Source organism: Helianthus annuus, chromosome 11 (assembly GCF_002127325.2).
Source record: "Helianthus annuus cultivar XRQ/B chromosome 11, HanXRQr2.0-SUNRISE, whole genome shotgun sequence".
In the NCBI taxonomy this organism is placed as follows: Eukaryota; Viridiplantae; Streptophyta; class Magnoliopsida; order Asterales; family Asteraceae; genus Helianthus; species Helianthus annuus.
Genome location: NC_035443.2, coordinates 186,640,330 through 186,656,793, shown reverse-complemented (window position 1 = coordinate 186,656,793; position 16,464 = coordinate 186,640,330). Strand labels below are relative to the sequence as shown.

The following is a 16,464-nucleotide window of genomic DNA, read 5'->3' as shown; positions in this document are numbered from 1 at the left end:
TCCCTATGCCTAACAAACTTAAACACTATTTGGGATCTTGCTTCGCAATGAGAGATTTTGGAGAAGCTGCTTACATTCTAGGAATGAAGATCTATAGGGATAGATCTAAGCGGCTTCTAGGGCTAAGTCAAAGAACGTACATAGACATAACGATGACACGCTTCAAGATGAAAACTCCAAGAAAGGAGATGTTCATATGACTAAAGGAACCGTGTTGAACAAATCACAATCTCCTTCAATGGACATTGAAATTAAGCAAATGGAAGCAGTTATATATGCTTCAGCGATTGGTTCGATCATGTGTACTATGCTATGTACTAGACTTGACGTCTCATATGCTTTAAGCATGACCAGTCGTTTTCAATATAGTCCTGGCATTGCTCATTGGACTGTAGTAAAGAACATTCTGAGATACTTCAGAAGAACCAAAGATATGTTCTTGGTGTTTGGAGGAGTGGAAGAGGAGCTCACTGTAAGGTGTTACACTGATGCTGGCTTCCAAAGTGACCAAGATGATTCTCGCTCACAATTAGGATTCGTATTCACTCTCAATGAAGGAGTTGTCTATTGGAAAAGCTCCAAACAGAGTGTAGTGGCGGATTCAGCCACCAAATCCGAATGAATAGCTGGATCAGATGCTGCGAAAGAATCTGCTTGGATGAAGTAGTTCATCAATGACCTCGATGTGGTTTCAATTATTCAGAAACCAATCTAGGTGTTCTGTGATAACACAGGAACCATTACTCAAACCAAGGAGCCCAGATCACAGGGTTAAGCACATTCTAAGAAAGTTCCACTATATACGGGAAATACTGGAAGAGGAGACATCTTAATAAGCAAAATAGACACAGATTAAAACTTAGCAGACCCGTTCACTAAGCGGATGTCTCAGGACAAGCATGGGAAAGCTATCGGTCTTAGATTGGATAACCATTTGTTTTGATTTAGTATTTGGATGTACAAACATTCAAACAATTGTACCTTTTGAATTCACCTTTGATTTACTGGCTAAATGCAAAGTTTGAATCTTACAACTGTGTTCGATTTTGATAGTTTAATCCATGAATCTTGTATTCTAAATTATTGATTTCGGGTTAAAATATGTATGTTTCATAGTAAATTATATTGGTTTTTAGTATGTGAATTAGTTAAGTCATGTCGTGTATATATATTTAATGTGTTTTGTTATTTTGTGGTTTAACAGGTCTTGAAACAAGTTAAGGAGAGTACCGAGTAGAAAGATGGGTTCTATGGGTTGACACGGAACGTATAATAAAAGAAAATCAACGTGTATGAGCTAATCGACACGCGGTAGAGGTTTTGGGTCGATGCACATTACGGGAAATTGTTTACAGCCAACCAAACTTGTGTGTTAAGTTATCACGTTCCTATTAAATATTGCAACCGACATATGAGGAAAAGAGGATGAAATCATCATTAATTATTGGATCTCTAAAATCACATTGAGAAATTATTATTCCATGAGCCGGCATACATGATGGAATGTTATAAAAAGTTTGCTAACATAAGGTTTCGGGGATACTTTTGATAATTAATCAATGGCAACCGACTTTCGTGAATAGGAGGTACGAATTGGGTTACTTTTTCATCATTCTTTTTAATCAATCAATTATTCAAGAATGTCGAAATGATTCAGGATGACAACCGGTGCCGTGAAGACAAGCATGAGCGGCTAAATTTTTCGGTGACTTCCGCTCGGATGAACGTTTGCCCGGTTTGTTTGACCAGTTGCAAGGGTCAAGTTTCTACTCGAAGATTGACTTAAGATCAGGCTACCATCAGATGAGAGTCCGAGAGGAGGATGTCCCTAAGACAGCTTTTCGAACACGATATTGCCACTACGAGTTTTTAGTTATGCCATTTGGGTTGACAAACACACCAGCGGTCTTCATGGACCTCATAAAGCGTGTATGCAAGCCATACCTTGATGATTTCGTTATTGTGTTCATCGACGACATCCTGATCTACTCAAAGAGCAAGGAGGATCACGAGCGTCATTTGCGTCTTATTTTGGAACTCCTAAGGAAGGAGCAGCTCTACGCGAAGTTTTCTAAGTGTGACTTCCGGATACGAGAAGTGCACTTCCTTGGCCACATTGTTAATGAATCAGGGATACACGTGGATCCTGCTAAGGTGGATGCTATAAAGAATTGGGCGGCACCAAAGAATCCTTTGGAGGTGCGATAATTTCTTGGTCTCGCCGGGTATTATCGAAGATTTATCAAGGATTTCTCGAAGATCGCTCAACCTCTTACCTCGTTGACCCAGAAAGGCGTTGTGTATTCTTAGGGAAACAAGCAGGAGGATGTGTTCCAACTTTTGAAACAGAAACTCTGCAGTACACCGATCTTGTCTCTACCTGAAGGTACCGAGGATTTTGTGGTTTACTGTGATGCTTCTATTCAGGGTCTTGGTTGCGTGTTGATGCAACGCAACAATGTGATCGCCTATACTTCTCGACAACTGAATGTTCATGAAAAGAATTATACGACTCACGACTTGGAGTTGGGGGCCGTTGTGTTTGCACTCAAAATCTGGAGGCATTACTTGTACGGTACTAAATGCACTATTTTTTTATACCGACCACAAGAGCCTCCAGCATATTTTCGACCAGAAGGATTTGAATATGTGACAGCGCCGCTGGGTAGAACTCTTAAACCACTACGATTGCACCATCAAGTACCATCCAGGTAAGGCTAACGTGGTAGCTGATGCCCTTAGTCGAAAGGAAACGAAACCCAAACGTGTTCGCGCCCTGCAGCGTACCATTCACTCAAACCTCCCAAATCAGATTCGTTCTGCACAAACTGAAGCACTGAAAGAAGAAAACATTGAAGCTGAGTATTTAAGGGGTATGGAAAAACGACTTGAGGAGAGATCGGATGGTATTCTTTACTTCATGGAGCGTGCATGGATTCCATTGTTTGGTAACCTTAGGGAGCATGTGATGGACGAAGCGCACAAGTCTCGATACTCTGTTCATCCGGGTTCGGATAAAATGTATCAGGATCTCAAGGTTTTGTATTGGTGGCCGAAGATGAAGGCTCACATCGTGACTTATGTAAGTAAACGTTTGACGTGTTCAAAAGTCAAGGTGGAGTACCAAAAACCCTCAGACCTACTTCAGCAACCAGAAATACCCATGTGGAAATGGGAACAAATTGCGATGGATTTTGTCACTGGGCTACCTAGTACTCAAAGCGGGAACGATACCATTTGGGCGATCGTTGATCGTCTCACGAAGTCAGCGCAGTTTACCTCAAGGAGGTGGTTTCTAGGCACGGGGTGCCGACCTCTATTATCTCTGATCGTGACCCGCGATTCATCTCAGATTTGTGGCAGTCGATGCACAAATCATTCAGCTCACGTCTCAACATGAGCACTACTTATCACCCACAGACGGATGGTCAAAGTGAGTGAACCATCCAGACACTTGAGGATATATTACGAGCATGCTTAATTGATTTTGGCAAGGGTTGAGAGAAACACTTGTCGCTGATAGAGTATTCTTACAACAACAGTTACCATACCAGCATTCAAGCAGCTCCATTCGAAGCATTGTACGGACGAAAATGTTGTTCAGCTCTCTGTTGGGCTAAGGTGGGTGACAGCCAGATTACAGGCCCGAAACTGGTACTTGAAACCTCTGAGAAAATTGTTTAGATCAGGAATCGTATGGCAGCAGTGCGTGATTGTCAGAAAAGCTACGCCGATAAGCATAGAAAACCTTTGGAGTTCGCAGTTGGTGACCCGTTATGTTGAAGGTCTCACCCTGGAAGGGTGTGGTGCGATTTGGGAAACGCGGAAAGCTTAACCCCCGTTATGTAGGGCCATTCAAAATTCTGGAGCGAATTGGTAAAGTGGCCTACAAGCTAGAGTTACCTGCTGAGTTGGGTAACGTTCATGATGTTTTCCACGTGTCACAGCTGAAGAAGTGTTTGTCTGATGAGACACTTGTGGTACCGTTTCAAGAGCTGAGAATTGATGACAAGTTGCAATTTATCAAAGAACCAATTGAAATCATGGACCAGGAAGTTAAAGTCTGCAAGCATAGCCAAATTCCGATTGTGAGAGTTCGTTGGAACTCAAGGCGTAGACCGGAGTTCACATGGGAATGCGAGGATCAAATGAAGCTAAAGTACCCACATTTATTCCCAGATGACAAGTCCAAGTCTGGCAAATCTAAACCTGATGCACCTAGTGAATTTTGGGACGAAATTCCCATTCAAGTTGGGGATGATGTGGCACCTGCGGAAAACCCACAGTCATCCTGATCTAACACCTTGCCGTTGTGGGTTTACTTATCTAATTTCGGGACGAAATTTCTTTCAAGTTGGGGATGATGTGACAACCCGAACTCTCAAGGTCTTTCCTCGACACGTTACTTGTTTCACACCGGTGTTTTCGTAATTGTTTGCATTGTATTTGTGCATGGTTGGCATATGAATGATTACTGTGATATTATTTGGTCTTATAATTATTGAATATGATTAAGGTATTGAAACTAATTAACTGCACACTCGATGAAACACTGGATCCTTGTCACATACCTCTACTCGACGAAACACTAGATGTTTCGCCATCAACAACACGGCAAAAGATGGTCTTTCATCAAGGCCATGATTCGCCGAAATGGGCTTTCGGCCCAAGTGAGACCCAAACGTTATATTAAATGTACACCCGCATAACAATACGTATGATCATAATCGACGAAACCCTAAACTCTCCTTCCTATCCCTTGCACGCGGGGGCAGTCCCCATCTCTCTAGAAGTTCTTTCTGGTCCCATGTCGCATCCGGTTAGTTGAGATAACCCGACTCGATCTACTTGTTATGCTGTTTGTGTAAATATCCGTTATCGCCACGATTGGTTTCAGTTGCTGATTGATAATTGTAACCTTATGTTGTTTGTGAATGTAGGGTTTTATGAGATACTGTAATCTTGTGTTGCAATTAGTTAGGGTTTGGATATTTTGTATCAAATAGATTAGATCCTGCATAAAGAGAATTCGGCGTCTCGTATTCGTTCATGATTCACTACATGGATCTGATGATCTTGTTGCCATATGTATATGATGTTAATTGTGTAAACAGTTACGGAATGATCGAGATTGTGGCATAATACGTGATGATTGGTTAGGGTGCTCATGATTAAGTATTAGTTGCAAACTATCGATTGACATGATTAGGGTTGAGGAACATGAAAACTGCTAGGAAATATGGAAACTGTCAAGGCCGCCAACGAAACATATTGATGTTTCGTCCTACACACACAACGACGAAACATATTGACAAAACATATTGATGTTTCGTCACATACACATTGACGAAATACTGTAATGTTTCGTCACCTTCCTCATCGACAAAACACTTTGGTATTTCGTCACCTTCCATACCGACGAAATATCTTGGTATTTCGCCGCCCTGACCAACCTACTGTAGTCTAGCCTGTGCATGGTATGAGATGAATATGTCACTGCTTGTTAAGGGTGTTAGTTATGATCGAGAATATATGAATTGATTTATATATGAATGGCACAATTAACTGTTAGGTGCTGATAAGAAACTTACACATGAGGTGTTGTCTTGCATGAGTTTGAGTAGCTGCTAAGTGTGATTTGGTGATCATTGCTTGAATGCACATTGCTGTTATAAACTTATACGTGAACCTAGTGGATGTAAACTGATTTCGTGCACATGAATACCACAGGCTTTGATTGATTAACTGTGAACAAGTAACTAATCATACCGAGCAAACCAAGGTGAGTTCACTTCTCTCAAAACAAGCATGCGTCCGGTGGGGACAATCAAACAGACAAAACTTGTAAGTGGATTTTCGTAAACCCATATCCTTGTAGGGGATATGAGGCGGTTTTCAAATACCCACATCCTTGCAGGGGATGTGAGACGGATTTCACAAACGCATATCCCTGCAGGGGATATGCAACGGTTTTCAGTAAACGTTGATGTTGGATAATACACTCACTCTCTATCACTTAAGTCCCATCATACTACCGGGTTGTTGCTTGTAGGGCAACGGGGTTATTAGTTGATAGCGCTATTAGGTTTGGCACCCTCATGACGTACCTGGATAGGACGGGCGTGACCAATGTTTGATAGATCATTGGAGAAGGGCAAAAAGGGTCGTCTGCGGTATCGAGTTATTATCAACATAACAAAACATAAATCACTACTTGGTATTAAACGGTTAAAGCAAACTATGAACTCACCAGCCTGTCTGACACACTTTTTCTGCATGTTTGCAGGACCTTAGGTACACGGTTATGGAACTTGCTGTCTGGGAAGCTGGAGTGATCATGGGTCGTGGCATTTGGAAAGCTTCTCAATCTTGCATTGTTAAACACTTTATTTAAACAAACTATTATGCTTCCATTGAACATGTTGATTTTACTAAATGGTGTTTGAATGATACATTTACATTTAATGAAAGGTTTTATTTTATATTATATGTATATGGTTCAATGTGATTAGTGGCTAGATCCTGGTACGTCACACGCCTCGCGGGGTTTCCGCTTGTGGTATTTTTGGGGGTGTGACAGTGGGAGCTGTTGGATATTATGTCTGGTTCAATAAGTCAACGCTGCTGACCGGGTCTTGACTCGTAAGAGTTACACCTTAGGCAACAAACTAAAATCCACTTAACTGGTTTAACTGGTAATTATGAACGATATGAAACATATCATAATTATATTTATGATCATGAGCGGATTTATATTATTAATACTCGTTATTAATAATATAATTGTTTATCTTAATTGATAAACTTGTTGCGGGTATTAACCGAGAGACAGGTACATAGACCGGGTGAGACGGGTATACTCATGCTACGCCACTTGTCGCTCATGTACCTTTGCTGCGCCATATGTCGCACATGCACCCACCTACTGCCACATGTGGCGCATGCAATCTTGCATGGCCACTTGTTGGACATGCATAAGCTTCTCGACACTTGTCCATCTTCCATATGCATGCCCGCCATTTGTCGCACATGCATGGATCTCCATATATTATTTAAAGGAGTGTATGGGCAAGCTTTGTGAGGTTGGAAGATTTTGCAAAACTCTTAAAGCACCCACATCCACAACCGGCCACAACTGCCACCACCGTGGGCCGCCGTCGCCATCTCCGCCGCTGTCAGACGACGCCGCCCGCTTGCTGTCGCCGCCCCACGCCACCGCCACCGCCACCGGTCACCGCCGCCGCTATACGGGTTCGTACTCGCATTCGTTAGTTCGTATCACAGCTAAGATATATATAAAAGAAATGAGTGATTCCATGGATGGTGAAGGTGTTGAGATTACAAGTGGGTTTCAACGAAACAAATAATACCACCACACACACACTTGCAGAAACCTTCTGCGACACTTTTTATTATTAGGGTATACGATGCGGGCGGCAAACCCACTCGCAAAGCGGTTTACCGCGCGGTAACACCGCCGCCGGTGGGTTTTGCCTATCGGCAAATGAAGGTAGGCGGTAAACGTTTGCCGCTACTTCACCTTTTGGATTTCTGACCTTTTGCACATGATTAAATATGCTAGTTTTTTTTTTTTTTTTTTTTTTTTTAAGTTTACCAATTCATGAAGTGTCTAACTATTGCCAACACTTTTCAACATATTTTAAACTCTTAAGGTTAAAGGACATGGCACACTCTCATTGGTTGATTTTGAAGCTTATCACTTTCAAGTGTTTAACCACTCTCTACACCCTTAATGAGCAACAAAAAGAACTTTAGTAAAGATACCCATAAATCGACTATTGGCCAGGTATTTACAAAACCTATTCCTTGACCTTAAAGTACCAATTAAATAATCCTAATTCTACCAAGACGCAAATTACATATCCTTATCCTACCAATATTCAAAAGATAAAAACTAAACAATTTGAATTCCAAACAATTAATTCAAATTCAAATAATATGAAACTTCCTGACCAAGTGTTTCTTATTAACTTCGACAGAAGGTGGTGTTACTTTCGTTTAGTTTTTCCGATTGGGTTGAGGTTTCTTAAGTATAATTTTTTTAATGGTAGGCCTGTAGCAAGGGGGAAATGGTGCAATAAGGAAAGTAGTGTTGTTGAAATTTTAAGTGAAAATTACGGAAAGCATTTAACATCACCTTCAAAAGTCCATCTACCAAACTAAACGTAAAAGTACAATAAGGATAATTGTTCAAGTTAGTAAACAAAAGGTACATTTATTAATATAGAATGAAATTGTGTAATTTTGTCATAAAAATAATGTGTTTTGATTCTATTTGTTTGTAGTAGTAAGTGACGGTGGTGAGGTGGTTGTTATATGGGTACCAAACACATTTTTTCATAATAAAGAGAAGCAATATCAATACTGGTAACTAAAGAATTAAAGATAAAAACATTTTTTTAGAGTTAAATGCTTGGTTGGTCTATGTGGTTTTCAAATATTGCAGACTTGATCCTAGTGGTTTAATAATTACACACTTAGTCCCAGTGTTTGTAATTTTTGCACTCAGATGGTCCTTATTATTAACCTAAGTTAGATTTTTCAGTTAAGTGAATGTGAAATGACATATTTGCCCCTCAACAATTAAATGCTTGGTTGGTCCCTGTGGTTTCCAAATATTGCAGACTTGTCCTAGTGGTTTAATAATTACACACTTGGTCCCAGTGTTTGTAATTTTTACACTCGGGTGGTCCTTATTATTAACCTAAGTTAGATTTTTCAGTTAAGTGAATGTGAAATGACATATTTGTCCCACAACAATTAAGAAAACTAAAAGTATATAATAAATTCAAATGGGTCCCATTTACTACCTTTACCCAACCCCCACCTTCTTCTCCTCTCTCTCTTCTGTTACCCAACCTCGACCGATTCTTCAACCCACAAACAAGAATTCACACAGACAACTTCTATGCAAAAACCATTCTAAAGAAGTTTCTGACTTAAAGTTTTGTTCAGAACATGGAAAGTTAGGAGACATTCATGTTATGTGTGGCAATTGCTCATCTGAGGTAGGTGAATTTTTTTTTTTTTTTTTTTGTGGTTTGTGAGAAAAAGATTGAATTTTGTGAGAAAGATGAGGTGGGTTTGAAGTGTTCTTGTTGTGGGGTTGAGTTTAAAAGAAAAGGGTTTGAATTTAATGAAAATTCTTCATGGGATTTTGTTGGGTTTGAGAAAAATGGTAATTTGGTTGCCGAATTGATTGGATCAGGGTTAGTGAGTGGTGATTTAGGGGAAAATGTGAATCATGAATATGAAGTTCAAGTTCTTGAGAACGAAACAGAGGAAACAGGTGATTTGATTGAGTTTGAAAAGAGGGAAGAGTAAAAAATCTGAATCACCAACTCAAGATCTTGAGTTTTTGTTTGATTGTAGTGGGAATCAGTTGGTTCCGATCGAATCGGTTGATGATTTAGAGGTGAATGAGGTGATGGCAGCGGGGTGGAGGTGTTACGGTTGTGGGTTTTCCGGCGATGTCCGGGTGAGATGGTGGTGGCGTGGTGGAGTTGTTATGGAGGGGCGTTTTTCCGGCGATGGTGGGGTGGATCTGTTATGGTGGTGGGTGCTATCATATATATATATATATATATGGAACCCATTAAGTGGAAGTTACCTTTGAAATCAATATCATCCGCTCGATTATGCTAAGATTAAATCTACCATGTAAACTCTTAATTTTAACCGCTGTCTTGGCAGCTCTGAACGGTTACTTGCAGCAAGCATGTTTTTCTGTCCATGTTCCTTGAACTCTATCAGCACCATCCTATGTTCTCAGCAGTTTTTCTGTCCATATTTTATGCAGTTCAGCACCTAAAAAAATGGGTAGTGGTGGATTTAACTACTCAGTTCCTAAAAAAATGGGTAGTGGTGGTAAGGTTAAATCACAGCGGTATAAACTCATTAAAAAAAACTGAAAATCTGGCAGTTAACGGCGATTCCACAATCTCTCTCCTATCCATATGCGGTTAGCGAAATAAAGCAGCAGTTAGCACAAAAATAGTTATACGTGATGCGGTTTAGTGGTTACCTGCTTCCCTCCAACTGCCTTCCCGTCCCCTTTTAACCTTAAAAGAAACACACCGACTTGAGTGTTTGGATTTAGGGCTTGGTTTCAATCACCACATGTTACTTCCAAATGTGTCACAAGCGTGTCTTAGTTCTCTGGCGACGGTGAAGATATATCCCTCCGATCAGTACCCACTCGAATCCATCACCCAGATGTTCGTCGGTCATGTCTCAACTCTTTATCTCGTAGCTTTCTCGATTGAAAACGGGGATTATGGTTCGTATTTTGTTGAATCTCGGTAACTAATCTGAAATTGAATTTGCAATCTCACCGTTTTGTTGTCTTTAATTTGGGAGAACTGAAGATTAGATACCTATGCATTCTCAATATCTGTTAAATTTATGTCTAACTTGATTATTGGATGCCCTCATATTGTTTAACTTGTAAGCATTGCAATCTAATCTAACCATGATTCATGTGTCGCTTTGGACATTGTCCCAGCCAAAGATCCCTTCATTAAGGTTAGGCTCCTCCTTGTAGAACTTGGTGATGCAGTTGTGGTTAGTGATCAAGTAGCTAATCTCACAAGGCATGCAATTTTATTTCTTAAGAGAATTGATGTGGACAAATATATTTCTCAGGGTTTCTCTCAACATTCCAATCTTTACATGGTTTCATTTTGTGCTTTTTTTTTTTTTTTTTTTTTTTTTTTGTTTCTAGCTTTTAACTCTCAATGCTCAATAGGGTCAAATGGAATAGCTTACGAGTTGAGAAGCAAAGGTTACATAAGGTACACATTATACACTTTCTCATGTCCAGGGCCGGCCCAATGGCCATTTAAGTGAAGCAAGGCTTTAGGCCTCCAAAAATTTAGGGCCCAATTGGAAAAAATATATATATATATATATATATATATATATATAAATTTAGCTTGTATATTAATATGTAATTTTATTGCTTAGTGTTGTTGTAGCTAAGTAGCTTAGTGGTAAGAAATCCATCTTTTTTTCATGAAGAGCAAAGTTCGAATCCAAGCACCAACAGTGGATTCTTATGTTTTTACATTTTTTACCTATTTTCTAAATTGGACAGACCTCAAATCACTGGTTGTTAAGTATTTCTTGCTAATCTATATATATATCTTGTTTATATTTGTTCAAATTGTTGGGTTTAGTTGGCCGTTAAAATCATCAATGAAATGAATTAGTTGTGTTCTGTTATTTTGATTTATTAAAATTGTTGGGTAAAATCGATGATCAAAATCAACTATCATCATGATTTATTTTACTTGTGCAGCAAAATCTTTTTTAATAACACATTTCATCAACCCAAATGAGGTCCAAGGATGATCATCATGTAACATCTTTCTTTTTTTTCACTGATATTCATTTTGATTTGGATTTTATTTTTCAGGAGAATAACTACTAGTTTTCAGTTCTTGTTATGCAAGTCTTCTATTAATCATCTAGACTTGACATTGGTTAAACTCCTTCTTTAAAGATGGATAAGGGCCTCAGGTTTTCATTTCGCTTTGGGCCTCTAAAGGAGTTGAGCCGGCCCTGCTCATGTCTTTGTTTCTTTTAACAATCCTTAACTTTTACTTCTGATATCCTTCTAATCCGTCAAACGAACGGATTTTAGTAGTTTGATAAAATGAAAATGGGTTGAACGGGTCAATTGGGTATTGTCATTGTAATTATATAGTTATTTAATCATATTCAATGTGTTTCTTATTATCATTAATATAACTCAAGGTAAGATAAAACGCCTTAGCTGTTATATTCTTTGTAATTAATTGTTGTCAAATTGGATGTTTTGGCTTCCGGTTTCAATTTCAGAACACATTGAATGCAAACAGTGTAGTGCAGTCTGAACATGAGCAGCAAGCCCTTCCTATATGTGCAGATTTGAATACTTAAGCAACTAAGTGATGGTATTAATTACAAACCCTTTGTTCTTTTTGTTACTCAAATAATTTTCTTAATTAGTTTTCTTATACTTGATTATATAAGTTTTAGCAAATATTTTGTTTCAGAATTTGGAAAAAGACGAAATTGCGGTCCCCGTATGAAGTTAAAACATTAACTGTTGGTTCTTTTCCTGGATCTGAGGTTGTAACATCCCTTCGGAGTCTCGGTAAGATCTTTGATTATGCTTTCAATTTGTTCTTGGTTCTCTACATGTTTGCTAATTTTGTTTGCAATTATGATGTGGCTATAAGGTGAGGAACGTGAGGCTTTAAAGAAGAAATATCAAGAAGAATGCCATGTTTTGAAGTACATATTTCAATTAGAGTTCACAGAGAAAAGGCGACATTGGTAATACAACATCTATTTATTATTTTTGTTGTTTCCACTGCAGTTAGTGTTGTTTTTTTGCAACTGGTGATGAATATGCAAATAGCAAGATGGTGATTGTAGCAACACCAACTATAAAATCAACTGAATATTCTTTTTGAGTCATGTCTTAGTTGATGTCATTGGAACTGATCCAGTTAGAATCCTTTTTAGGCCTCCAGAGTGTATGAAGTTTACAAACTTTGGTTGCTTGGTTCCTCTTCCGCGCTTTGACGGTGAAAGGAAGGGCGAGGAGCAGGAACACTAACTGCTGGCGGCTAGGAAGAAAGAGCGCAGATGGTGACCAAATTAGACGACGAGAGACCAGGTTACTTGATATCATCAATATGAAGCTACATGTCTGAACTATGAAGCTACATGTCTGAACGATGCTTTTAGTAATTATTTTTTCGTACATAAAATGTTTCAGGTCTATAACCCATACTTCCAAAGGTTGGTGTACCTAATTGCTTTATTTTTCTATAATATTTATTTATCTGGAAATTTCTTGTCTATTATAAATATTTAGCATGTCGTTTTCATTTATAAATCTTTATTTCTGTACTTCATGCAGCTCTGACATAGAGATTGCTAATGGATTGACATCTCCATACTTACTCTCTAATTAAACATAATAATCAGAGTGATGGGAGAAGGGGTATTATGTCTTGAATAGAGTTTGGCTCAACTTGGATAGTTGTTGGGTACTGCCATCGTTGTTTTTTCAGCGGTCACGGAAGTTTCAACCTCCATTCTTTTCGATTGCTACAGGTCTCCGCACTCAAAGTAACGTACCGATTGGAATACTTCGTATCTTCAAGCTATCTGTTACTTTTTGTGATAGTATTGTTGTTTGACGAAAATGTCATGATGACCTTAAAAATACCTGTCCACCGAAAGTGTCAAAACTGGCATGTCAGGTTGACTTGAGCCACCCTTTCCCCCTTTTTTTTAATGTCCAACATAAGAATCGCCGGGTACTCCGTACGCGGCACCCATTGGCCGAAAGGTAGCCCGCGGCAGCCCAACCGGCACGCACGGAGCCCCTAGCCCACCATGCCACAAGTTCCGGGGAAAACCCGACCCTGCTCCCGCCCGAGGGTACGACAATGCAAAGCCGGTAAAACTCGGGCGGATCGGGAATCGAACTCAAGACCATACGGTCAGAAGTCTTCCTTCATTTACATAACCACTGAGCCAAATTTCTTTATTTTTTATATAAATAATTAAATAAGAATAGAAAACATATGTTATTCCGGTTATAATCTATTTTTTTAATATAATGGTTTAGGGGGGTTTTGAGTAAACGTATAGTATTTCTTTTAATATACTTTCTTTACTTTTTGCAGGGAAGTATATGCGGTGTCAATTGTTGGGTGGCATTATAGATGTTTGTTGTTTTGCCTTGAGAGTTATGTTGATGAATCAAGGTGAGCTTGATCCAAATAGTGATAATGAGCAAAGAATTGGCCGGTATTTTGAAGTCATGGGAAGTAAAATTTAAGAAATCACAAGCATTCTAAGGAAAAGGGTGGTCATCATTTTCACAACAATTCTTTGACTGCATGAGTTCATATTATATTATACATATAATTATAAATAAAACTTTCTTCATTACAACTGTTCACGTTCGTTTTCCTTTTATAAATTAAAAATAAAAATGGTTCTTTTGTTTATAATGTTGTTTAGACTTGTGTCCACTTAATGTGGGTGTTTGGGATTGCTTATTTTGAGCTCCTTTTAAGTTTTTGACTTCTTAAAAGTTAATAGGTCATTTTTGTAGTGTTTGGATAATGTGTTTTGAGAATAAGTTTTAGTGGTTTGAAAAGAAGAAAAGGAAAAGTTAGATGGTTGCAACCTTTTCGAAAAAGGATATGGAAAACAAGAAAAGGAGAAGCGTTCCCGAACACCCTCAATATACATTATCTTTGTTTGTTACGTTGTTAGCGTAAGCCGTCCAACGGACGGGTATTAAACTAGTTATGGTGGTGGAACGTTATTGTTCTTTGCAGACAAAGATGGAGAAGAAGATGGGGGTGGGGATTGGGTAGGGGTAGGAAATGGTACCTACTTGAATTTATTAAATAACTGTAATTCATATATTTTTAGTTTTCTTAATTGTTGAGGGGCAAATATGTCATTTCACATATAGTTAACTAAAAAATCTAACCTAGGATAATGATAAGGACCACCCGAGTGCAAAAATAACAAACATTGGGACCAAGTATGTAATTATTAAACCACTAAGACCAAGTCTGTAATATTTACAAACCATCGGGATCAACCAAGCATTTAACTTTTTTTTTTATAGTAACCAACTGTTATATGGAAACTTTACTGTAACTAACAGTGAATTTTTAAGTATAATTAACAATATCCATTTGTTAAAGTTAACAAATGTTATAACTTTACTTTATTTTTTCTTTCTTAAAGTGCTATTTTCTAAAATAAACAAATTAAAACCATGGGAAGTAATTGACATAAAAAAAAAAGAAAAATAATAAAGAAGGTCTTACAAAATATTCACGTCGCTGCTGAAACTTCAATGCTTTCTCAAGTGTTTTCTGAAGTTCATCAATGAGAGTGAGCATACTCGGGCGTTGTATCTTATCTTCTTTTAAGCAAAAATGTGCCGTTTCTGAGTATCTTCTAAGTGCTCCCATGGATATTTGATTCCTTAGATCAGGATGGACAATATCATGCAATGTTTCATTCTCATAATGTTGCATGACCAATGGAGCTAGTAATCTATTAGCATCGTTCCTAATATATGCTCTCCTCCCGCACAATATTTCAAATAAAACAACACCGAATGCGTAGACATCCGACTTACAGGTCACACCTTTGGACTTTCCAATTTCTGGGTCCACGTAGCCTATTGTGCCAATAGGTTCAGAAAGGACGACCTGGTCCATTCGGTTAAGTGATTGTTTGATGGAAACTTTAAAACCGGATAACTTGGGTTCCCAGTTCTCGTCTAATAAAATTGTGGAGCTGTTGACGTTAAGATGTATAACACCATAACCACGGCGCTGGTCATAATGGAGGTAACTCAACGCACGAGCAACGCCTACACATATCTTCAATCTTTGCGTCCATGTGAGGTTCGGGTTGCTTAGATGCTCCTTGAGACTTCCATTTTTGGCCTCATACGTGGTCACAATGATCTTCTCATGTTTGTCATCACAAAATCCGACAATAGAGACTATATTTGGATGCTTGAGATCAGAAAGCATTGAAACTTCAGTCCAGAACTCGACAACTCCTCCACCGTGCTTACCATCTAACCTCAGCGCAGAAATCGTGATCAACTCCCCGGACCGCTGGAGCTGTCCTTTGTATACATGTCCCAATCCACCGCGTCCGATGATGTTATCATGATGAAAGTTGTTGGTGGCGTTTAGTACGTCTTGAAGTGGGATTTGTAAGTGAGCAAACCTGGCGATTGTTGTTGTCATGATTCTGTTTATAAAGTAAAAAAAAAAAAGAGTGAAAAATCAGTGAGTGGGTTACTACAACTTACAAATGAATGAGAGAATGTAACTTAAACATATGAGCAATCAGACTATATAAGAAAATTTAAAGGCTGTTAAAAAATGAAGTCCTTTTCTTCTAGATTTCAAAAGTATTGTAACCGGGTGGGTTCTGGTCTCGTTGATTTACCAAATCGACCTCAACAACAAACATTTTGTAAAAATGGGTTGAAAGGTTGTTAAAATGGTTGGATTATTTCTCATTCAACTTGGTTTGGGCTTTCATTAGTGGGTTTATATTTATTTATTTCTACTAATTGGGTTGTTAAGATTCTTGTTACAGGTTTGGCCCGTCTCAACAACTTGGCCCAACATTAACAAATATCTAAGGGTGTATATTGTAACATTGGGGGCTGCTCTTGTACTTTCTTGGAAGTCTCTGGGTTATTCTGAAACTTGAAAGTTTCAGACTATAAAAGGCTTCTTCATCTTCATTATTGGTTTAGTTTTGATCGTAGTCTTCTCTCTGTTCACCGAGTTAGGGTTTTGTACCCAAAGTTTGTTGAGAATAACTCTCACCTGTATCTGAGAGTTCATTCTGTATTTTTCTTTGTACTTTTGTGTTGATGAT

The 16,464-nt window shown here is 38.6% G+C and overlaps 1 protein-coding gene and 1 long non-coding RNA gene across 6 annotated transcripts; one reads left to right on the top strand and one right to left on the bottom strand.

The window, feature by feature from the left end:
• The first annotated feature begins 8,848 nt into the window (after window positions 1-8,848).
• LOC110879523 lies at window positions 8,849-14,154 on the top strand. 5 transcript variants are annotated; one of them, XR_004873385.1, is made up of 8 exons: window positions 8,851-10,300; window positions 10,526-10,814; window positions 11,863-11,957; window positions 12,060-12,160; window positions 12,246-12,342; window positions 12,535-12,813; window positions 12,935-13,146; window positions 13,710-14,154. It is a non-coding gene; the product is annotated as an uncharacterized LOC110879523 (long non-coding RNA). The 5 variants fall into 5 exon arrangements; XR_004873388.1 differs by having other exon boundaries at window positions 8,853-10,695; window positions 10,769-10,814; XR_004873386.1 differs by having other exon boundaries at window positions 8,849-10,814; window positions 12,935-13,522.
• A 186-nt stretch (window positions 14,155-14,340) lies between these two features.
• LOC118484218 (receptor-like protein kinase HERK 1) lies at window positions 14,341-15,818 on the bottom strand. Its single transcript, XM_035980221.1, has 2 exons — window positions 14,877-15,818; window positions 14,341-14,427 (listed from the first exon to the last, which is right to left on the bottom strand). Exons 1-2 carry the CDS (start codon window positions 15,816-15,818, stop codon window positions 14,341-14,343), a joined length of 1,029 nt encoding a protein of 342 aa, XP_035836114.1.
• Window positions 15,819-16,464: the final 646 nt, after the last annotated feature.

Coding starts and splice junctions, on each gene's coding strand:
- LOC118484218 (XM_035980221.1), bottom strand. CDS start 15,818: ATGACAACAACAATCGCCAGGTTTGCTCACTTACAAATCCCACTTCAA. Junction 14,428..14,876: donor AGCAGCGACGTGAATATTTT/GTAAGACCTTCT, acceptor AAATTCAAGTAG/GTACCATTTCCTACCCCTAC.